This window comes from Colias eurytheme, chromosome 26 (assembly GCF_061535395.1).
Source record: "Colias eurytheme isolate Ceu_HAF_F1 chromosome 26, ilColEury1 Martin Lab GWU primary, whole genome shotgun sequence".
In the NCBI taxonomy this organism is placed as follows: domain Eukaryota; kingdom Metazoa; phylum Arthropoda; class Insecta; order Lepidoptera; family Pieridae; genus Colias; species Colias eurytheme.
Window position 1 is genome coordinate 1,466,046 of NC_143005.1, and position 25,652 is coordinate 1,491,697.

The window sequence follows — 25,652 nt, forward strand, 5'->3', positions numbered from 1 at the left end:
TTTGAATATGTAAATATTACTAGCATTTGCTTGTGACTTTACCTGTATTCATGGACTGATTGCATATAATTCACATCTTTTCGTTCATAGCTTTTTTATTAGTTCATCAATTTAACGGAGTCCATTCCACCTGACTGTCAATTTCCAAGGTGATAATTAACCACCTCGAGCTTCTTAATATTAATGTATATTTATATTTTATTATTAAAATATAAAGCAAACATTTCGTTATATGGATTTTTTTCAACAGATGTCAACAGCTGAGTGAATATCAGCTCCTTAGTTTTAAATTCAAAAATCATATTAAATTCAATAATTACTTGTAAAAACAGTATAAATTAGTAATAGTTAACTATCTTATCAACGTACAAGTGTTATTTAATGTGAAATACGTATAATTACGTGACTGAAGCTGCGTTTTGTATAACGTGGATGTCAACGGCAACGGAAATTCAAATTCGAATTTCTTCTTGGATAAAACCAGGGGAGTACTAGTTTTAATATATCTTATTTATAGATACACACAACATTCACATTCATTTAAAGTTTAAACTAATAACACTGCTCATATTTTATGAGTAACGTCACAATAAATACATGAGCGCATAGTTATCGTCTCACTTTGCTTGACAAGTTGGAAGCAATTTAGAGGACAAAAACTAATAGCTCCAGACAAAATATACTTCAGTTCTAATACAAAACCTATATCTTATCCATTCACTATCTACTCTTTTCTTATAATTAAACCATATTAAGCCTATCTAACACAAGCAAAATTGTTTTAATTTTGTATCATATTATTATATATACAATTTTTAACATCTATTTCACCTGTTTCAGCAACTAAAATTACAACATGCTGACCCGCAAGGCAGTGGCCAAAGATATGGAAAACAAACTAAAGGCCACACTACAGGATTTAAAGGCTTCTCAATCCCTGTGTGAACAACTCTTGCTGGAGAGAGAGGAACATGAGGTAGAAATCCAGCAAATAATAAACAAGAATACTAGTCTGAAGGCCGAGCTAGCTGAACTCCACACTCAATATATGGACAGCCAAAACAAATGCACAGCCCTTCAAGACCTTGTTGACAGCTTCCAACAGTGTTCCAATGACCACGAGAAGGCTCTCAGTCGTATCGCTGAACTGGAATGCAGTTTAATGGAGGTTCAGGAGGATAACTCCAAGCGGCTATGCAATTCATCCAACAGTCTTTTTGGTGAACTGCTTGAATGTGGACAGTTAAGTGGTTTTGAAAACAGTAGAAACATTAAGTTCAATTCACACAACAAATTGAAAAAATATCTTAGATTAAGTAAGTTTATAAAACGTACAAAATCAATTATTAGAAATAGATTTTCATGGAAAAATGTAGTACAATTACAAAATAAAAATAACAGTCTTGTGAAAGAGTTAGATAGATATCATAGGGACTTAGAACATTATAGAATGATATATGAAGTGGAAACTACTGAACTGAAGGAGAAAATAGACTCATTAAATGATACATTACTTGACCTCAACCAAAAATATTCTGCTGCCCAGTTACAAATTAATGAACACATAAAAGAGGCAGATTACCTAATTAAGTTAAGCAATGAAAATATGGATCGTTTCGAATCTCTAACCAATAACTATGTATGTAAGTGTTCAATAAGTGACAATAAGCAACAGTCGCCCCATAAGCTAATTGACTGCACTGATATACATAGTATTCAATCAACGGCAACAATTCCATCTACTAAAACGAAACATCTTTCCACGCAGGAAATTATTGTGTTGTCAGACAATATTGGTCAGGGATTTGGCGCTTTGCTTAACAATTTGGGGCATAAAGTAACTAATTTTTGTACTCCTAATAGTTCATTTACATATATCATGAATTCATTAGATAGTTTTACTTTTAATGAAAATAGTATTGTTATTATATTATATGGAGATAGTTTTAAATTAAAAAAACATGACATAGATATAGGATTTCAAAAAATGTTAAAAATTAGTAGTGAGACAAAATGCAAATTTATGTTGTGTACATTACCATATTTGCCTGGTTTGACACAAAATCAATATAAATTTATCTATAATATTAACTTGAAATTATATAATTTAACAAATCATCATAGTGATGCATTTATATATTTTGACATAAATTCTTGTATTAAATCTTTTTGTTTGACAAAGAATACAGTGTATCTGCCATTTAGATATAAGAGAGAACTTGCTATGTTAATAGCATATAAAATTATTAACCAGTCTGGTACATGTTTAGTATCAGACCCTGGATCTACTATAATTTTATGTAGTAGTAATTATATACATCAACCTAGTTTAAGTGTTGACAGACAATCTAGCCCTAAGCTAGATTTAAACTAGTTTATAAGACAACAGCTAAGCAGTCTTTTTCTATTGTGCATCAAAATATTCAAGGCTTGGCTAGCAAATTATTAGAAATAGAATTATTTTTAAATCATAATAGAATTAAAATATTTTGTGTAACAGAACATTGGCTTAAACAATGTCAGTTGTTAATAAATATTGATAATTATAAATTAAAAAGTATATACTTTAGAACAAACGCTATTCATGGAGGTTCTCTTATTTTTGTACACAATAGTTTAAAATGCAAGGAACGAACTGACATTGTTAGCCTTTCTGTAGAACGGACCATTGAACTGTCCTGTGTGGAGCTGGAGCGTTATATTATTGTTTGCGTTTATAGACCCCCTTCCAGTGACTATAATATGTTTGAGACAGTCATGGAAGAAATATTAAAGCGTTTAAGTAGGAGTAAAAAAAAAGTTATAGTATGTGGTGATTTTAATATTGATATACTTTTACAAACACAAACGGCAACACGAATTGTTAATTTGTTTCAGTCATTTAATCTGTATAAACTTTTTAATGAACCCACACGAATTACACCTACTTCTGCAACCTGTATTGATAATATATACTGCGACTGCAACTGTTTAGAGAAAAATATTCTCAATACACTCACTTCGGATCACTGTGGCCAGAAAGTAGTTTTTGAATGGGATTGTTTACCTGAATTTAAAAGAATTAATGTTAGGCCTATAACTAAAAAAGGCATTAATAAATTTAGAGATAATATTAATAAAAGCCTGCCCGTACTGAATGATCAATCCTGTCATAATAATCCTTGTGAAATGTTTAAAAATCTTTTTAATTTAGTGCATAATGAATTTGAAAAAATATTTAAAGTTAAATCTTTAAATATTACCAAGGATTTACCATTTAGTAAATGGGCGACACCTAGCATACATAGGTGTAGGATCGTTCTTTATGAGTTATATGGTATGAAGCAATATAATAAAGACCCATCTTTTCTTAGTTATGTTAGAAATTACTCAAAAACTTTTAAAATTGTTTGTTTTACTGCGAAGCGTTTGTATATCAGAGATAAAATACGCGACTCCGATAATAAAGTTAAAACAGTTTGGTCTATTATTAATGGTGAAATGGGTAAAAGCAAATCAAGTAATACCATAAAACTTGTTAATAATGGCATGGTTATTGACAAAAATGCTGATGTTGCGCTTGCATTTGAAGATTTCTTTAGTAGTGTCCCTGCTAGCATTACTAATAATTTAAATTCGTCTTCAGCACTTGCAGAGACCTTTTTGAGGGACCATGTTGCGGGGTGCAGCACATTATTTGAATTGCGACACGTAACTGCTAATGATATTGTTACAGCCTTTAAGACACTAAATTTAAAAAATACTTGTGATCTTTGGGGAATGTCCGTAAATTTAGTTAATAATATAATAGAAAATATTGCGAACAATTTAGCTTTTATATTTAATAAGTGTTGTGACTATGGTACATTTCCTAATTTATTAAAGCTTAGTAAAGTTATACCTCTATTTAAGAAAGGCGATCAAGAAGACTGTAACAACTATAGACCTATCTCGATTTTACCAACATTAAGTAAGGTATTCGAAAAGTTAATATTAAACCAATTGACTAGTCACTTTGCATCTAATAATTTGCTGCACACCAAACAGTTTGGTTTCACAAAGGGGCGCTCAACCACAGATGCTGGAGTTGCACTACTAACACATATATATAAGGCATGGGAAAACTCAAAAAATGCTTTGGGGATATTTTGTGACCTCTCCAAGGCATTTGACTGCGTTGAACATTGTACCTTATTGCGTAAACTTAATCACTATGGGATTAAAGGACAAGCTCAGAACCTCATAGCCTCATACCTGCATGATAGGATACAAACTGTAGTTGTTAATGGAGAACGTTCTAGCGGTGCGTCAATTAACATTGGTGTTCCACAGGGATCTATTTTAGGACCCTTCTTGTTCTTGGTATATATCAATGATCTACCTTATTATTTACAGGATAGGTGTGAAATAGTTCTGTTTGCAGATGATACCTCATTAATATTTAATGTGGATAGGCATGACCCAAATGTTGACGAAGTGAACAGTGCTCTTTTACACATATCCGACTGGTTTACTGCTAATAATTTATTATTAAATGCCAAAAAAACAACTTGTGTTGAATTTTTACTACCAAACGTTAAAAAGTTAAGCAGAAATATTACCTTGAACGGGGAGGTATTACACCCTACAGAATCGACTGTATTTCTTGGGTTAACATTGGACGAGAAACTACAGTGGGGAGCCCATGTCAACACCGCTGCAGGTAAGCTCAGTTCAGCAGCATATGCAGTCCGAAAGGTAAGGCATCTCACCGATGAAGATACAGCTAGATTGGTTTATTTCAGCTACTTTCATAGTATTATGTCCTATGGAATTCTACTATGGGGCAGGGCAGCAGATATAGAAACTATATTTATCTTACAGAAAAGAGCCATTCGTTCTATATATAATTTACGTGCTCGGGACTCACTAAGAGATCTCTTTAAGAATACTGGTATCCTTACTGTACCATCACAGTATATATTTAATAATATTTTGCATGTACACAAAAACGCCGACTTACACACAAGAGTAGGAGATAGACACTGTTATGGCACAAGGAACAGAAATAGAATTGAAATGCCATTTTTCCGATTAGCTAAAGTTAAAAATTCATTTATGGGTCAAGGTATACGCTTTTACAATAGAATTCCTCATAATATTAAAGAGTTTAGTAGTTCTAAATTTAAAACTTATATAAAAAATGTACTAGTTCAGAGAGCGTACTACAGTATTCAGGAATATATGGACGATAAAAACCCATGGAGGGTTGTCGCGTAAAAACCACAGGACAGTTCTTTGGCATGTTATTACAATACTTATATGTTGTTACATATGTATTTTGTAAAATTGTAAAACTGACATGATTTAAAAGAGCAACTATGGAGTTTCTTGCCGGTTCTTCTCCGTAGATACTGCTTTCCGAATCGGTGGTAAATTTTAAAATATGTAATGACGTTTCAAAAGTGCTTCTTTAAGAAGTCTAATTGAATAAATAAATGTTTGAGTTTGAGTTTGAGTTTGAGTTTTCTTTTTCAGATTTTTCCCCTTTGAACCAACGAAAATGTACGGCACATGAAAAAATATTATCTATGCATAAAATACTTTAAAAATAAATTTATTTCGTGTTGTGTCAAATGACCCCCTGGAGTGGGGAAAGAGAGGGGATTACAACTCTCGATTTTTCCCCTTGTCCCCATGATTTTTGTACGGCGTTGCGGAATAATGGATTAAAAGCAGTATAGCAATAGTATGACACAGATGCCGTACAGGGTCAAATGACCAAATTTACCCCCGGTAACTCTCGGAAATTAAATAAAAATTCCGACTTGGTGGACCACCATTTTTGTACGGCACTGAGCGGTTTCTTATTATTTTTAATGGATCTATCGATGGTTAAGAATGCCGTACAAAAATATATGACCAAAATTTACCGAGTCTACCTGTACTTTTCAATTCTCATCTGCACTCAGTTGGACAGCTTACAAGTGACGGCATAGTGATGAATCTTATTATTTTTTGCTCTGCTATCGTTCTAGATATGTCCCCTGGTGGTTCATTTGACCCATATTTTTGTCCTATGCGGGCTTGTAGTCTATATGTTTTTGGGTTAAGTATGTTGATGTAAAATGTTAATTAGATTAACAAATATATGAAAACTTATATACGTTCTCATGTAACTTCGCAAAAATGTAGGTAAATAATGTTTTCTTTAACAGTTTTGACAAATTAAATTCATGAAAAGGAGCTCAGCAAACCTTTTCAATTCCGGCTTTTCATTTACTTTAGTCTTCTTTTAAATGTTTTGATCTAGTTTTTGCTAAATAAAATAATAACAAGTAAAGTTTGTTTCAATTAACAAGAATTAAGTATTATTTTAAGTAGTTATGAATTTATCAAAGAATTTTTTTTCTCATTTCTAAATAGTAGTTAGGTTAATTTATAAACAAAATAAAGAATAATAATAGTTGAAAAAAACTAAAAAACACGCTTTTTATAGAAAACCGAACTAAAAAATAGAAAATTTTATCAAATTAGTGTATTGTCATCGGTCCTCAATAAATCTACAAAGTTTGAACGAAATCTGGCCGTTTAAAGTGGGTCAAAATCGCGCCCAAAGAAGTCGGTTACAAACAAACATACAGGTGAAGCTAATATAAAGCGTGTAAAATGGAATGTTGTTTCAAAATTTATATTTTGTGCATAACATCACTTTGATTATAATAATATTATTTTCCACAATATTGTACAACTAAAATATTTCGGTATGAAAAAATACAACACATCAAAAATTCTTGTTTATAAAAATACGAATAGAGGCAATAAAAATTTTTTGAATATCAAATATCTGACATGAATTCTAACATCATCGTTGATATATAATATTATATAATTATGATAATAGCTGCGCTTCGCGGTTTCACCCGCTTAGCACCGCTCCTGTTGGTCTTAGCATGATGATATAATATAGCCTTCCTCGATAAATGGGCTATCTAACACCGAAATACTTTTTCAAATCGGAACAGTTGTTCCTGAGATTAGCGCGTTCAAACAAACAAACTCTTCTTCTTTATAATATTAAGTATAGATAATTAACATGCTAAATGTTGATATTATAAGACTAACATGTATATTCAGATCTCTATGTTTTAAATTCCGTTTGACATGTCCCTAATTTGGGTCATGGTTTTTTCACTAATTACATGTAGTTCCTATCGGACAGAAACATATTATAGTAACTAAGGGATAAGGTCCCAATCCCCACTCGGTCAAAAGTCAATGCACGGTCCCTTTTCGCTCCATTAAATGATTGCCAAGTATCAAGACATCGGTCGACCTTTAGGGTACCTATTGTTTTGGAAAAATACAGACGATGTGTACTAGATTCTGATTCTAAATGAAAAACGTTAGATGCGGGATATTTTGTGTTAAAGGAATAGCAAAGACAGATTAAAAAATAAGTCAACAGGGTGTTTTTGAAAATTAATTATTAACAATACGTATTAAATAGCGTTTATATACACACAATTTGGTTCGAAAATTAATACATTATTACTTAATGTTCAATTACTTAATGCTATTTTAAAAATAGAGATAAAATTACGCACAATAGACGAATCGAGATGTTGTCTTAAAGGTTTAGTTTAAAATATTGGACAACACTTCAACTAAATATCTTATCTTTCTGAAATATTTAGTTTCTTAATTTCTTTAGTACCTCAAATACAGAAATTGTTGTTACCATACACTTTCAGTCCATTTGACCAAGGGTTTAAGGAAGTGCGATCTTTATTCATAACCCCTGGCATTGTTTTTGTTTCGGAAAACTTTCTTTAAGGCCAACTTTCGTGTGCAGTTGTTTTGTCATTTTGAGGTAGTTAATATTTTCTTGGCGAAAGGTAATCTACGTCTCTAGATATACCTAATCAAAAAGAATCATTATGATTTCTTGTTGTATTACTAAATCGTATTGTATTTCTTTTTATATATTTTATTTAGACAATGTGATAAGAGATTTAGATTACACCAGCATTCCACCCGTGGCTTCGCTCGCTTTGTTTAAAAACCTTCCTCTTGAACCACTCTATCTATTAAAAGAACTGCATCAACATCCGCTGTGTAGTTTTAAAGATTTAAGCATATTACAGGGACAGAGAAAGCAACTTTTTATTATTTATGTGGAGTGTTTTTTGGTGATGTTTTTATACGAGTAGTTGCATAAAAATATTAACAAGGCAATTAATTTGAAATACGTAATGTATGTACGTATTTAAATAGCGAATCTTTTTTTTTTTTTATGTCAGAGCAAGCAAAGGGGCAGGTGGGCCACCTGATGGTAAGTGGTCACCACCGCCCATAAACACTTGCAACACTAGAAGTGTTGCAGGTGCTTTGCCGGCCTTTTATGGACAAATAAGCTCTTTTCTTGAAGGCCCCACTGTCGTAGTTGTTCGGAAACACCGCAGGTGGCAAATTGTTAAACAGTTTCACCGTACGCGGAAGGAAGTTGCGGGTGAAGCGGACAGTGGTGGAGCGCCAACCATCCAGATGGTGCGGATGGAACAGATTTTTACGGCGTGTGGTCCGGTGGTGGAACTGTGCGGCTGGTAGTAGATGGAACAATTCCTCAGAGCACTCCCCATAGTAGATTATGTACAGTATACAGAGAGACGCAACGTCTCTTCGCACTGACAGTAAAATGAAACTGTTCGTAAAATGGAGGTATATGAATTATTCAATTGTTTCTAGGCACCAAAATGTTGCCCTCAATGAATAAATAATGCGTTTGAAATATTATACGTAATATTTTTTATCTCGTAGCAACGCAGTGGATAGGAGTTAAAAATAAGACTCTTTACTGGTTTATTTAATCCTCAGTTTAAAGTATGTTCAAATGGTCAGAACAGGACAAAGTATAAATAGAACAAACGGGAAGTAATTGCTACTCAAATTAAAAAAGAAATCAAATCAGTCAAACGACTGTTCACCTCCTCGAAAGTTGTGAGACAGAAAACCGAAAAATACAGTTGTACTTATTAAGAACCTTCTTTTATTGAAGTCGGTTGAAACCTCATCTTTGTGCAAGGATTGGTTCAATAAACTTAGCACTAGTACGTGACCGTACAAATCAGAAGATCAGGACTGCATAGCTGTCGGAAACAAAAATGCAGCTCTGCTTAAGCAAGACGCACGCATTGACCAAACGAATATAGCACTTACGTCACACATCCCACGGTTCAATTTTACCACAAAATCTTCGAGTGTAACCGATCCAGGTCTACGCATCTAGACTTACCTCAGTTCACCGAACGTATTGATCATAAACCCCGTTTTACATTTGTTGATTAGAAAATGACCCTAAGGGAGTACCCTCATTAGTTACGACCTCAGAGTGGTTAGCATGTGGGTCATACCTCTTGAGAGCCTAATGACACTCATTAAACACAAGGTTATTCTTTACAAAGATTTTAAGTAGTGTATTGTTGAACCTCGAGGTCTTTTATACTTCTGTTTTAAATAACACGGTGTTTAAGGTTTTCCAGTATTATAATTTAAACTCAATGGTACACAATTTTTGTAGGTACTTAAAAGTAGTACAACGTTCTTACTGACTGGTTCAAGTACTTCTTAATTACAGTACAATAAATTTTCATTTTGTGGAATTTATGTTTATTCCAGGTTTTGATAAACATCTTTTTATTGGATAATCTTTAAGCGCCATATGTTTACCATGTGTTTCTTTTCCTGTGACATAAAAAGAGTTAAATTTCTTGTTTAGTTTCGTTAAAGCGTGATGGTAAGTTTAATCTTGTACTACTTATAGATGAAGCCAAGTTGAAAGTTTCTCAATGATTTGACTCACGGTAAATAACCACTCGATAAAAACTTTTTCCAATTTATAGGTCCTTGACCGCCAATTTTAACAGCGTTGTGCGTGTAAGCCATTAAAAAAGAAGGTCCTGGGTTAAAAAAAGGTTTCCTTCAGTACTGAAGATTGATCACTATTTGTCAGCACAAAATTGATTAGTGTGACATAATATATGAAATAGCAATATCTAAAAAGCAGATTTTAAACCATGCTCAAAAGAGACAAAATAGAAACGAAGTAAATTCAAAAGTACGAAACTCAGAGCAATAAACCTATAGAGTACTTGTATCGAGCGTATACAATTTACATATATTTGTTTCTCTCTATCTAAAGAAAACGTCGTATGAAAGAATGAGATAGCTATAGACTACAAGCTACGTTTCAACATAGTCATGGCACCATTTTTACTATAGGTACGTATTTAGATAGATAGAAGGTGATAGTGATGGGATGTGCTTCAATCGATGAAATCGTGAATGCATTTTGCATTTACGGTTTCGTGAAATAATAAATAATAAAAAAAAATTAATCATAAATTTCAGTTGAATACATTATTTGTTTAATCCTACGAATATAATAAATGCGAAATTATGCGAGAATGGATAACTTTCTCTTTCACTGCTGAACCGATTACAATGAAATTTTGTACATACACACATAGGATAGGTTTTATACCGGAAATCCCACATGAACGGGAACTGTACGGGATTTTCTTTAAAAACGCGGGCGGAAAGCTAGTATATTTTAAAATCAAATTTAAAACTTGAAATGTAACTAATTTAAAATAAAGATCAATAAAGTTAAAGGAGTGAGGAGATAGGCACAGTCAGCATGAATTTTAACAAGTTCATAAAAGGACAGTCTTAAAGAAAAACATTTTCCTTACATCCTACTAATAAAGCGAAAGTTTGTGAGGATGGATGTTTGTTACTCTTTCACGCGAATACTACTAAACCGATTACAATGAAATTTGGAAAAATTACTTTTGATCCCGTAAATCCCGCAGGAATGGGAACTATGCGGGTTTTTCTTTGAAAACGCATGTATATTAAGTATGTATTTCAATAGTAGTTTCTCATCTATGAGAACTGTCATTTAATCAACCGTTTAATTTTCACATAGTTACACATTTAAAGTAAATGTGTAAAAAAATTTCCAAATAAAAATTCACTTACACACAAATGTATTTATTATCTAAAGGAACAAAAAAAAACGTAAGCGTAAGATTGCACAATTCTTCTAGAGTATCTATCCATCTTGATAACATCATATTGATAACATGCAGGCTCGACACGACGGCGTCCGATCTACACGTCTCATGTTTTATACCCATTTTTTATTTAGCTCTGGAAATCTAAAACAAAATGAATTTATTAATAATCTAAAAGAGAAACAACAAACTAAACAGATAAGTCAAATAAAACAACCACGTGGTATTTTTTATTTTCCTGCTGTAGAAAATTTACATCTATTATTTGCTACAACAACTACATATAAATCTGATATAAGAAACAAAATAAATAAATCAACGTTAATATGAAATAGATTTTTTGTCATAAATCGATAATATACGCTAGATGTGTTACAACACTACGGTGGTAAACAAAATGCCAAACGTGATAATATTGTGACATTTTTTAAAAATTATTTAATTCTTTTGTATTCCACAACCCCATAAAGTGGGTAAATGTTACAGTTACAACATAAACTTCTAAAAAAGCGCTTGATAAAACCTTCAAATAGGGTTAGAACATAAATATTTATCAATTTGCTGAAAATCACTTACCGATGGAAAGATATTTTTTCATTGTTTTCATCCAAAACTCCCATTCGACTAGTAATAGCCGATAGCTAAACATACAATAGTCATTTTAGCACACTGACAAATAAAAAGAAACACTATACACTTTATATTTTCTAAATATTTCGTTAAAAACACTTGACGCACTGAGCCCACCAGCTGGTTGGAAAACAAACTGACTGCCGGCGCGCTACGTTTGAAGACAGTGCAGATACTCTATCGCTATCTCAATCTGACTTATGCTGTTATTGACTAAGAGTAAGTAGATTAGAAAATATGTATTTTGTTCTGTCTCAATATAAGAACTCTATAGGTTTATTCCTCTGAGGTACGAAACATAAACAACCATAAAGAACATGTAATTACAGAGTAAAAATAAAACCGGCCAAGTGCGAGTCGGGCTCGCGCACAAAGGGTTCCGTAGCAGCAAATATAATAAATTATAGTACGACATAAAAGAGATGAAATTAATTATTTTGGAACTAATTCGTTTTTCATTATCTGGCAACCCTGAATTGGCAATGTAGCTGTCAAGTTGAATAAAAATTTGTTGTTTTTTTCGTGAAGTGGAGAATTATTGAGATAAAATTGTTATTTAGAACAAGAAATTTAAATAAAAAAGGAGACATCATGAAAAAGGTTAAACGTAGCGGTGTCCGTGATGTGGTGTATAAAGTTTTTATTCGGTGTTTGTCCGAATTTCAAGCTGGAAATTTATTGACTGATTTGGAAAACGTTTAAAAACGTACAGCAGAATATACCGGTGAGATTCCATTTATTTTTGCTCAGTACTACGTAAAATAGAATATTCCATTAGTGACGAGTGTTTAATGTATGTATGTATGGCGATTATTACGTTTTCGCAATTTAATTTGAGGTTATTTGTATGTAAACAAAAACTAGTTTTTATAGTGCGACCAGCACAATTTGAGTCAAGAAGTTATATCCAATCCAACCAGCCTCAAATAAAGTACCTAGTTTAGATTTTACTACATAGTATAGTGATAACTGTTTTCATACAGGTATTAATCAATCAAACCATATGAAAAAAAATCATATTTACTGTATCATATTTACAGATACTGAAGATGCCCCGTACCCTCTTGCCAGTACTTCGAAACAGAGTGATGATCAGTCCTTTGAAGGAGTAGAATATTTAGATTTTGATTAATTATATTAATGTACAAAATTTATCTACAAAAAAAATAAAAATATGTGGTTTTCAAATCGCCTTGTTTTTTTCTACCCGACGGACCCAGAAAGACGGTAATGTGTTTGAGCTGCATGTATGCTTGTTTGTTTGTATGTTTGATTCTATGTGCGCCTCTGCAGTCTAAACACTTGACCGATTTTTATAAAATAACTAATTCCAAATACATTTAAGTAAAATTTGACCTAGGTAGGTCAATTAAAATACTAATGTATTTTTGTCTTAAATTTACACTATTGCTACAATGAAACAATTATAACGGTTTAAATCGCGGTATTTATTTTAGATTATATTATATAGATTTTTGGATTTTTATTCTATAGTATCAAGATCGCTTGCGTCGCAGTATCAGTGTTGCTATATGAGCGACGGTGGCGCCCTCATTTATTTTCATCTCTTTTGTGTCGCACTGTACAGTTAAATCAACCTATCTCAAAAACTATAAGAGATACTTTGATCAAACCAAAAATCGTTGAAAGAGTTAATTAGCATGCATCACCTCTATTTTTTTTAGAATTTTATACCCCGTAGTTATAAAAATAGAGGGGGGGGGACATACTTTTTACGACTTTGAGAGCTGATATCTCAAAAACCGTTCACTTTAAGAAAAATGTTTTTTAGAAAACTTTATATCATTTTAAAAGACCTTTCCATTGATACCCCACACGGGTATGTACATCGAAAAAAAAAATTTCATCCCTCAGTTACATGTATGGGGGGCCCCACCCCCAATTCTTTTTTTTACTATTTAGTGTCATATTTTTGTAGCGGTTCATACAACACATATTCCCATCAAATTTCATCACTGTAGTACTTATAGTTTCCGAGTAAATCGGCTGTGACAGACGGACAGACGGACAGACGGACAGACGGACATGACGAAACTATAAGGGTTCCGTTTTTGCCATTTTGGCTACGGAACCCTAAAAAGCACCGCAGTGCTGTATAAACTGAGCTCCCTTGAATTTTTGACGTTAAGTTTTAACAAAACAGCGTTTAATTGAATTTCCAAGGACGTAAACTTTAAACAAGAATCAATTTGGTTTCAGCGGGAGCTCGTAAAACGGTACGGAACCCGATAAAGACAATTAATCCTTTATCCTCGAAGTTACAAATCAGGGATCCGCAGCTAATGTCGTTTGGGACCGAAACTTAGGAAGTTTGGCTAGCCGAATGTTCTAGATTTTATTGAATTTAATTCTATTTTCAAGAAAGGTACGAATTATTTATGTAAATTGTGGAACGTTATGGCTTAAATTAAAGGTGGGAATACTGCTAAGACGAGTATAAATCTTCAATAATTAAAGTTTTTAATTAAATATTTAAGTCAGAATGTATTTTTAATTTTCATAAACTTAATTTCGAAAATCCTTCAAAATGAACTATGAAGAAAAAGGCGAAGGCTAGAAACTTATTCATTATGATAACATTATCCCCTGCACAGTTTTCCATTCCTTGCTTTACTGACCGCAGTCTGCAGCATCTAAAGTTATATGGTAATAATATAATGGTCAAATTATACTCTTCATACCATATTTCATTCTTTGCATGTACTATATTATATTTGATTCTTGTAGCTTAAAGTGGCTTATCATCCTTTCTATTGTACGATTCTGAAATAAGGATACTAAAAACTGAAGAGAAATTCTGCTAACGGACACAACGCTTATAAGGATACTTAATATGTCACGTGACGTCATGAACTTCGTTTCTGATATTCTTGTTTCATAGATCGTAACTATAACAATATCATCTTCACTGAATGTAGCAGAGATGATTGGAGCGATATCCAGTTTATGTACTAAGATATATAAGATATTTAATTTAAATTTAATTTGATTTAAATGAAAAAAAATATTAATAGGCATCTAGAAGATTCACGCAAAGTAAGATCGCTGTTTTAGCGCCAAATAGTAGGTTAATTACCAGTTCAAATATTTGTACACTTCACCGAAAGGCTCTTAACTCTGCCTGTAATATTAGCTTGGTTTGGGCGAGTTCTCGGTGTTTTGGATTCCCTTGTTTTGATCCTTGGGCCAGGAAAAGCGCGGTTACTGGAGCGAAATTATTCCTTCTTGTGCTTTATCCTGAATGTTAAATGTCTCATGGACTAAATAGGTCTACTACTTCGATAATTTGATATGATAGAGTCACTTGTCTTTGGTTATTATTTGTATGATATAATATGTACGTACACGGTGGTTTTGGTGGCACTTGTGAAATACAGAGGGTACAATAATATAATTATTTAATCTGTTATAGTGATGAAATATAAAATTATAAGCGAAGACGAAAAGCAAATCATTAACGAATTAATAAAATTTTCCACTATAATCATATCTTCTTATTTTTTTTTATGCGTTTTTAGCGTATCTTATAACAATAAGTGAAACGAAACAGAACCGATAACAGTAAATTTGATTTAGAATAAATCAGATTTCAAAGGAAAATTATTAGTTAAAGTTCATTTCATAGCCACACAGAAAGTACTAGTACGATCACAGACATGTATTTGTCTGTGAGTACGATTAATTAGTAATTAACTCTTCTGTGTTTAAATCGTTTAATCCTCAATTAGTTTTATAAAATCCTTCAAAAGTGTAAAGATAATTAAAACTATTAACTACACTGAGATATTATGTTTGTTAGCCATTAATTATACAGCTCTATAAGTTTGCTACTTGATTAGCGGCCTTTTTATAAAGTTATGGTTTAGATACTTTTTTATTTTCTTTATTTACGAACAAGCTTTTCCTTTATCTACTGAATTTTGCATAGTTCCTTGGACAATATCTGACACTGAATTTAATATTTAGTTTTATAGAATTCAAATGCTTTAAACAAGAAATTTTAAATAATAGAAAAAATACTAAATTCTAAGTCGCCCCGGAAAAGCGACAGACGCGGGAAGGCGGGTTCGAATCCCGCCTCGTGATATGGTTTTTCTATTCTTTAAATTTGTAATCTTACACTTTTCAGGCGTAAATCTCCAAATCATGATTGTAATATGGTATTTTTCGTCATAGTTAGTGATAATAATAATTTCTTAAAAGAAACTTAATGTCACACTGAGAGGGAAATAAAAATAAATTGCCGATATTTCTCAACCACGAATTGCCATCGCTTTCATAGGCATGTAAAAGACCTTTTGTCGGCCTGTTTACCAACTCGTAAAATTTTAGCCATGCAATACTATACTCTAATGCTTTGTAATAGAGTCTAAGTTTTCTAGCAAGTTTTTGTTACTATGTTGTATCCTAGATCGTAGGCATCATAAAGTATTATTACGTTAAAGATGATAGAATATTCCAGAATTATAGTGGAGGACTTTGTCGTTTGCATAAATAAATACGTTTTGGGTTCGAGTCTTGACAGAAGCAAATGTGTTTCAGTCGTATTGGCTGAAAATGTCCAGTCAAACTATTGTTTTGGTCAGTTTAAATTAAAAATTGTTATAATATTGCATATTATATTTTTTTCGAAAGTCATAAAAATCAAAATTACTTAAATATTAAAGTGACGTATGTGTGTAAACACTTTTTTAAGCTTAACATTTATGATAATTTTCTATTTCTGGTCATAGGTACCTATTAAAATCCAAAAAGGGTGTCAATATAATAAAACAAACAAATTAAATCGATAGATAATTTTAACATAATTTACTTAATTACCATGAACAAACATACACACTGATCCTCATAATGTTTATTATTGTATCTAAATATAGGAAGTTTGGGAACAGGAATTACAATGGCTTATTAACTGTGTCAATATTATGTTTGTTTATTTAAATTTAAAACTTTAAAACTTTATTTATTAAAACTTTTTGTACACATACAGTAAAAATCTTACAAAATAACAATGCAATTTGTCTTTCTTAATACCTTATACATAGTTATATATATTGTAAAACGTCTTTTTTAATGATTTATACAGAAAATTTTTTTTTAATTATAGGAGCTTAGAATAGAAATATTGTTATTAATTAAGCTAAACAAACATGTAGATATATACTGTGGTTATTGTTACATATTTAAAAGACAACAGAAAAACATGGGAAACAAAAGTAAGAAAATATAAAATTTCATGGAAGAAAGAGCATATCTTTCGACGATAACAAGAATTGAATAAAATGTATAAACTAACAGTAAAAATTGTATTTATTCTTCTGAATACCGGTATCTTCCTACTTCCTTTTCCTTCCTACTTCTAATATCAGGAACATACCTTGATAAACAAATCTATACTTTTAATATTAAGCTGAACGGTTTGTTTGTTTGAACGCGCTAATCTCAAGAACTACTGGTCTGATTTCAAAAATTATTTCGGTGTTAGATAGCCCATTTATCGAGGAAGTTTATAGGATATAATTATATCATCACCCTAAGACCAACAGGAGCGGAGCAATGGGGGTAAAACCGCAGGGCACAGCTACTATTTAATATCCAGTACCTTTCTGCCCGCAATTTTCTTCAAAACTTCCTTCCTCGCTATCCATTGGTGAAAACATAATGAAAATCGGTGTAGCAGTTTTCAGTTTAACGCCTACATAGTTGTCAGGTGACTATATTTTACAATACGTAGTGATTATTCTTAAAATATTGCACCGTTCTTGACAATGCTAAACTAACACTTTTCTGCTATAATCCTGCCGTACGGCAAGGCTACCTTAATAGCGTTACCTAGGATGAAATATTAGCTCTTAAATACCATCTACTGTAAAATTATGACGCAGCTCAACGTAATTGAGTTCAGTAACTAAGATAAACTGGATTATTCCAGCGCGTGGGATGAGAGCCGCAGGCATGAATTTTAATACAGCTGTTTCGTATTTTTGAAATTTTAACTTGGTAATTTTGTTGGAACTATTGGTGCGGTGTTTCTGAGGAATTTTGAGAATAGTTTCGATTGAAGTTTTGCTGGGTTTGTTCATTGAATTACGGATTTTATTGCACTTTATGAAGTCTCCTCTGAATTTGTATTTTTAATGCTCTAATCTCAGGAATATAAAACATGAAATATAGAATTTAATTTTTATAAATAAAAAAGCAAATTATCCCATAATACTAGGTACGCTATACGTTATTACGTTCATTCAACTGTAAAAGGTATATAATAATACGAGGCACAAAAACATCAAAGTTCGAAGGCAAATAAAATGAATGATTCAGCGTATCTTATAACAATGTATAATTTTTTTACTTGTATTTGTATTTCTATCCGCCTCCTTGGTACAGTGGATGACGCGTGAGCGTAAAACTGAGGGGTCCCGCGTTCGATTCCCGGTGGAGACGAAGAAAAAAAAATGTCTCGGTCTGGCAGGACACAGAAGGCTGATCACCTACTTGTCCCTAAAGAAATTCGATCAGTGAAACAGATACAGTATAATGCATCTGCCCCTTACCCCACTAGGGGACATGGGACTCCACTGTATTTCTATAGTATTTATACACTCTACTAGCTGTCCCGGCAAACATTCTGCACTCTTATCACTTTATGAAAAACTAGCTTCCCGCCCGCGGCTTCGCCCGCGTTTTCAAAGAAAAACCCGCATAGTTCCCGTTCCCGTGGGATTTCCGAGATAAAACCTATGTGTTAATCCAAGTTACCCACTATATCTGTGCCTCCAGTGAATAAGGGAATAACTCAAAAACAGCACTTTTCAGGAGAGACAAAAAACTATATATCAATACTAAATCTTTATTAATTCAAAATTTTAAGCTTGTATGTGTAAGATATGATGTTAAATGACGATTGCCTAAAATGATGGATAAGGTAACTTATACCGTTAATCACACCCTACTTATACCGTTTGGGTCATTCGAAAAAATGGGTTAGGACGCAGCTAGAGATATGACCTTTTGATATGTTGTGTATTTTGACGAGCTGAATCCAATGGTGCAATAAAAACCAAAGGGAATAACTCGTCTTACTCCCTTATTCACTGGAGGCACAGATATCGCTCATTTGCGACAAGAACGTGTTAACGAGCATATGTATCGTTATGGAATAATGATACAGTAGAATCCGTCGCATCGCGCTCTACTTGCTGCTAAAACGCGATATTTCTAGCTCCAAAAATGACCGAGTTATGAGGGAAAAGGTCGGCGACTATCGGTTTAGCGAAATCTCTTTTTGCTCTTGAATTTAATGCAAGAACGGTTTAAGTCAGTTGTCGCTGCTCCCTTGAGAAGGAAACTGCTGCCCGATTGCGGTAAAAACGTAACAGCTTATTGTATCACGGTTCTGCTGAAAGGTAAGTACAGCTTTTTGTTTTTTTACTGATTTATATTTGCAGCTATAACGGGACATTTGGATGTGGGTCATTATTGTAGTAAAAATAGTATTCGCATGCTACGGTTTACATAGGATTGTCCCGTTGTTGCTGAAATAAACAATGTTTTTTGTTGGTTAATTTAAGATGTTCCGTTACAGTTGATAATAAAAGTACAAAATGTTTGGTATTTATGTTGGTTATCTCAAATTAACACATTCTTGATAAAAAATAATACATTTTTACAACGAATACGCTACAATGTTGCATTATAAATGATAAAAATGTTGTCTGATTACTTAATTTATTTTTCAGATGGAATCACGGTCTAGGAAGCTTGTAAATCTTGTACGAAAAAATATTCATTATTTTATTTTACATTCACTTAAGTTAGAAAAACGAAAAGATCATACCGATTCTCGAAATACAAATGAATTAAACAATCAATTTATTTTATAGCATAAACGAGTAAAAAATACCACTGAATAAAGAAAAATGAAAAAAAAATATTACAAATCAGTTAAAAATTGCAAGACAGTCCTACGAATCGAAAGCATCACAAAAAAAACTGTGCCGCCCCGTCAACTAAAAGAGAATCCTGCAAGGAAACCTGCATTATCAAGTGTCAATTTTTTTTTCCTAAGAACAACACCGTGAAATACTGAAAGATTACTGGAATTTAGGAGAGATCAAGAAGCTGTCTCGAGACAAGAACCTGTGATTTGTTTTGCTAATATGTTTATTTGATTTATGTTTGACCGGGACCCGCAATAAAGATTAGTTTCCTAATATTACTGAGATAAGCAAAATATAAAACAAAGTCGTTTTCCCCGGCCGAATGCTTGCCGTTTTGCAATTTTGATGCAGTTTTTGTTAACAGATAAAGTGATTCAAGAGGAAGGTTTATATGTATATTGTATAATAGCATCCAATATAAGAGCATCCATAAATAGGTGAATGAACTGTTATTTTTGACGTTTCTAATGTGATGTTGTAAATAATTATTTTCCGCCTGCATTGCAAACGAATTCTGAACCCTACGAGATTTATCAAAATAATTTACCTACTAAGTATTTAACACATGAAAAAGTCTTCAGAAAAATCGATGGTATCAGGATTGCACCCGTGCGAATTCGGGGCGGGTCGTAATATTATAATTGCCAACGTTTGTGAGTAAAAGTAAAACAAAAAATATTAATGTCTGGTTATAATTGTATATTTTTTTAAATGTGTATATTACTTGTATTTCAGAGAAAGTTACACAATAATTTCGCAAAAATATCTTTCATTTTGTAAAACAAAGTACAAAAATAAAAAGATTTCTACTACAGTAACACGTTTTAATTAAAATTTCCAATACATTTAGATTACTGATTATCAATAAAACGTAACAATACGACATAACTTGTAAAGTTTTAGATTTTTATTGAATTTTTTTTTTCAAGAAAAATGATACATATCTGTTTGTAACGCAATACTGCACACTTTTTACAAGAAAAACGCAACAAGAAGGGCCCTTTCTGAAATAAATAATCATAATAAATTTAATAACCGACTTATTGTTCTGAATACAATTTGATTCAAAAAAACGAGAACGTTTTAATATGTTGTATTGAGCTGAATAGTCTAAGCATAATAATTAAAAAGTTACAAGAATTTTAAACTTTCAAATGCGTTTTCCCAACAATTGAGATTTTGACTTTGTCACGTTATAGAAGCAAATGAGCGATATGTGTGCTAAATTTCGTTGTAATCGGTTCAGTAGTATTTGCGTGAAAGAGTAACAAACACACACATCACATCCTCACAAACTTTCGCATTTATAATATGTATTTATAGTAGGATTGTTCGACATTATTTTCGAATTATAAAATGTATGAAACATATTAAATACCTATTAGATTAAATATTTCAAAGAAAGACGTTACTTCTAAGAAACTATGAAAATATTTTTAATACCTTTATTTTCATTCATTTTCGTAGCTACGAGTTATTATTGGTAAAAGAATATAAACACAATAATTTAAAAGTTTAAAAAGAAAAACTTTTGTAAACATTTTCTTCGAACACAGTAATTATTCGATACTATCTAAATCTAAATATAGTAATATTTTTCAACTTCAATATTTTCAAAACGAATTATTTATATACCAAAGATATTTTCTTTCTTAGCGATTATCGAATATCCGATTTTTTATTGATTGTATGTTTGATGATTGTGGATGTTTACACAGTACATATATCAAAATATATGTACTGTGTAAACATTTAAGAGTTTATTTGTTCCGACTCATCTCTGGAACGGCTGGACCGATTTTGACGAGACTTTCACTGTCAGATAGCAGTTAATAAGGAGTAACTGAGACTACTATTTATGCTGATATTTCATAAGGTCTAGGAACATTAGGACTAAAAGGGAAAACTCATTAACGGTGGATGCAGATAATGCTATACGAAGAAAATAAAACCATAGCAGAGATAATTCACGGTACACTAACATGTCATGTTAAAATCTAACGTCACGTTTCCCGCCATAATTCCAAACGATTAAATTATTTGACCGCAAGCAGCAATCGGATAAAAATCGATGGAGCGAACGTGTGGAACAGAGAAAGACGTGGAGACGTCCAATTCGACAATAGCACAAAATATATTTCCTGTAACAATCAAATTGGCAATACTCCAGCTATAAATATAGCCTCTGATCCTGGACAGAAATATCTCTAATAGACTATAAATGTTCACATTTACTCATAGAATAACATACATTTCAGATGCGAGTCATTCAACCTTATCAAATTAAATTTTGTGTAACTCCAGCCTACTCCACTCCTTATATGACCTACCTGGGTCCGCCCCAGGTAGGTCATATTTTTGACGTGACAACGTCTTATAATTCGATAGAGCCGGCTGCACGCACGAAAAAACATGACTCATGCGGCGTTACCTCGCTCTGAGACGTTCCATGTAAGGCTTGAAGTGCAAGCGAGAGCGCGGAACGAGCGACAAAGAAGCACAATCGGACGTTGTCACGACGTCACGTTCAACTATCGTCAGTAAACCGACTTTACAGACAACCAATTTTTTTAGTCATAAAAAATCATTAAAATATGCTTAGTTATTCTTGGCTCATAGAAGATAGAAGTGAAGAGAACTATAAAAAATATTCTTATTGAAAATATTATCGGTACGAAATAACATATTACAAAGCATTGCTAGACTTCCACAATTTTATACAGCGCTTTTTGGAAAGCCATCTTTTGTTGTGTCCAATGCTAGAGTACCTATCATTATTTAAATTGTTCAACAAATTGTTCAAAAAACATGCATCTTTTTAAGTCTAGAGTAATCAGATAATTAAAAAACTAAGTATAAAAAAACCTGAAAAACACGCACACAAATCATGAAATTATTGTATTGTCAATCGATCCTTGATTGTACAAAGTTTGAATTAAATGTACCCGTTTAAAGTGGATCGAATTCGAGTCTAAAGGAGTCACTTATCTACATACAAACATACAGGAAAGCGTGTTAAAAATAATGATAATATATTTTTCCTCCCATAATTAAAAAAAACAGAATCTCATAACAAATGTAGCATAAAATGATCACAAAAATGTATCAAAGAATAAACTATTTAAAGACGTGGGACGGGTTCTATAAATACATCGAAACTTTGATCAACGCGAGAAAGTAATTTCAAATTTGTAAAGAAATGCGTGACGTGACGTGTCTATAATTGGTTTCAGTTCATCTAATTCTTTGGCACATTGTTGAAAGGGTTTTATTATGCCATGTTCATACTGTCCGCGTTAAAAACGCTCCTTTTCGGGTTCCATTTTTGAAGCGAAACCTGAGCCGCAAACGCTCCGCTTTGTAATATTTCACATGTGCCATGTGATCTTTAACATGCACTAATTTTTGAATATCTGACATTTTTATAGTGCAATGCACTGGCTTACACTTTTGGTTATCTCACGTGGTATGCATTAATGTAATTGTATATTGTAGCGTTGCATGGCAATCTATGTCCAAATATTGGATGTTGGGTAATGGGTAGTATTATTTAGTAGAAGGTTACTTATATCTGTTTTGTTTCAATGTAAATATACCAAGATACTAGACATCGTATCTTACATTGATTACTCGAAACAATATAGGTGAAGTGTTTGACAATGTAATAAAACTTACTCTTCACATCATCATCATCATTACCAGCCTTTGATTGTCCACTGCTGGACGAAGGCTTCTTCCAATGCACGCCACTGAGCCCGGTCGACGGCCCTCTGCCGCCAATTGAAGCTTTTATTAGTTTGAGTTGAGATAGAGTCTTATGTTATGTAACATATTATATCAGTAAATATTTATTTGCGTTACAATCAATAAGCATACGTAAACGCAGCGCGTGTGAAACAACCCGCGTTATTGTATACCATTCGAAGCGCGGTTCCTACGATTTTATTACAGAGTTATGTGTTCCAGTTTCCTTTGTAAGTTTCCACTTGAAGGTTTGTTACAATGTCGACTTACAACCAATTAACAGGCGTAATTCTTGTAATGTACGTTGTATTGTATCTTGCTTTATTGACTATTGTTCTTTTAGATATTGTTTTTTTTCAGTAAGCTATTTCCGTTTGTGCGGAATTGAGGATATGTTCGAAAATTGATTCCTGAAAAAAAAATTCTTTTTCTGTACAGTGTTGTATTGATAATAACTTTACTAAGATACACTATGCAGTGGAGATGGGCAAAGAAAAGATTTAAAAAAAATGTATGCGTGTACTAGAGTACACACGTAAGAAGTGAAACTTCTTTATGACCTTAAACATGTCACGAGTATGGCGTAACACAAAAATGTCACGCGTACGGCGTAACGCAAAAATGTCACGCGTACGGCGTAACGCAAAAATGTTACACTAAATTTTTGTCCAACCCCGATAAAGAAGTTTCACTTCAATAATTTACATAATTTATAAGGAAGAAAACAAGATTTCATGGACAATGCATGTCTATACTGATTTTATATAATTATTAATAGCATCCAACAATGTATTGAAACAAAATAATACAAAACAACAACATTATTGCTATATAGTGTTTGAAAATATTTCATTAAAACATACCTAAATTTAAAACCACGCAAATAATCACCAATAAAGTGAAAAGTCTTAAACCACGACGCACCTTCATTGAATTAAAATACATCCAACCAATATCTCGATACGATCGCTTCTTTCATACAATTAAAGTGGATAGAAATTCTATTTTCTCGCAAGTGCTGAGAAAATTATTACATTTTTACACGACCCACGCTAGCGTCGTCTGTTTTCTTAGTTTTGCGAGAATTCTAGTTTTTATAAGTAAAACTGTTAACGACTTGCCTGGATAGAATTGAATTGTTTGTTATTATTTGGGTTGCGATTTGGTTGTGTTTGATTTACGCTTTTTAGGTGGTTAGGTTTTTCATTTTGGTGTCATTTTTTAAAAGTTCAAGATAGTGTTATTAAAAATATATAAAATGTTGTGTGGTTTTATGAAACCACGGTAAAAGTGAAACTTAGGCACAAAATTATCGTATTTGTACGATAATGACTTACGTACGAACACTGCTTTATACCTACTCGGCAGCCGACCGTAACGCGACATGCGCTACACAGACCAAAAAGTTTGAGACGATGTTATAAAAGTTTCACTTTAAAATATTGTTGTAAATTGTAATATTTAACATTCAGCAACGATAATGTATAAAGCAAAATTAAATCGTGATATAAAATTAGCTAATTATTTTTATGACACGATTAAAATGAAAGAATTCTTTATTTTCAGGGTTTGGTAAAGATTTAGATTTAATATATTGTTCTGTAAATACAGGTCTAATATATTGTTTACATTCAATAAATATCTTATATATAAAAATGAATCGCAAAATGTGTTGGTAAGCGCATAACTCGAGAACGGCTGAACCGATTTCGATCATTCTTTTTTTATTATATTCCTTGAAGTACGAGGATGGTTCTTATGTAGAGAAAACGTAAATATGTACCACGGGCGAAGCCGGGGCGGACCGCTAGTTTACAATATTTTTTACAAAGGCTAACATTAAAAGAATTTACGAACGAAAAATAATATCAAAGCAATACGATATTTATTTAACTGCATTCTACTGAACACGGAACACATTCACCGAAGTGGATTACAGCTAAAACTGTCGTTTTATAACGCATTTAATAAAAGCGAAACCTTTTAATATGAAAATATCAGTGAAAAATAACTCGCGCCATGAAAATACTCTTTTTTCAAGCGCTGTGTATTGACACCGTTGTTTTATTTACTATTTTTATGACCATATCATGTTGTGTGACATAGAATTTTTAGTTCATACTATTTTTTTATGGGAGGAAGTGTGAGGAATTTTAACTTGTATTGGTTGACACGGATCGTTATTAAATGAATACATTTTTAAGCTTCTATTTTCTAGGGAAAACGTTATCGGTGTTATTACAAAAACTTAAATAGACTTTTTATTATAATGGTGAAGAGT

General features: G+C 32.4%; 2 protein-coding genes across 2 annotated transcripts in view; both read left to right on the forward strand.

Annotated features, from left to right (window-relative positions):
• Positions 1-253: 253 nt before the first annotated feature.
• On the forward strand, positions 254-4,106 carry LOC149897023 (uncharacterized). The gene has a single exon (XM_090116948.1). It carries the CDS (start codon positions 857-859, stop codon positions 2,372-2,374), a length of 1,518 nt encoding a protein of 505 aa, XP_089973074.1. The 5' UTR covers positions 254-856; the 3' UTR covers positions 2,375-4,106.
• Positions 2,743-25,652, forward strand: part of LOC149897024 (uncharacterized) — a 50,752-nt gene continuing 27,842 nt past the window's right edge. The window contains exon 1 of the mRNA XM_090116945.1: positions 2,743-4,681. Within this exon, the coding sequence (XP_089973071.1) occupies positions 2,743-4,681 (1,939 nt within the window). The remainder of the gene's footprint in view (positions 4,682-25,652) is intronic.

Bases quoted from the DNA above. Each gene is read 5' to 3' on its own strand.
- LOC149897023 (XM_090116948.1), top strand. From the start codon at position 857: ATGCTGACCCGCAAGGCAGTGGCCAAAGATATGGAAAACAAACTAAAG.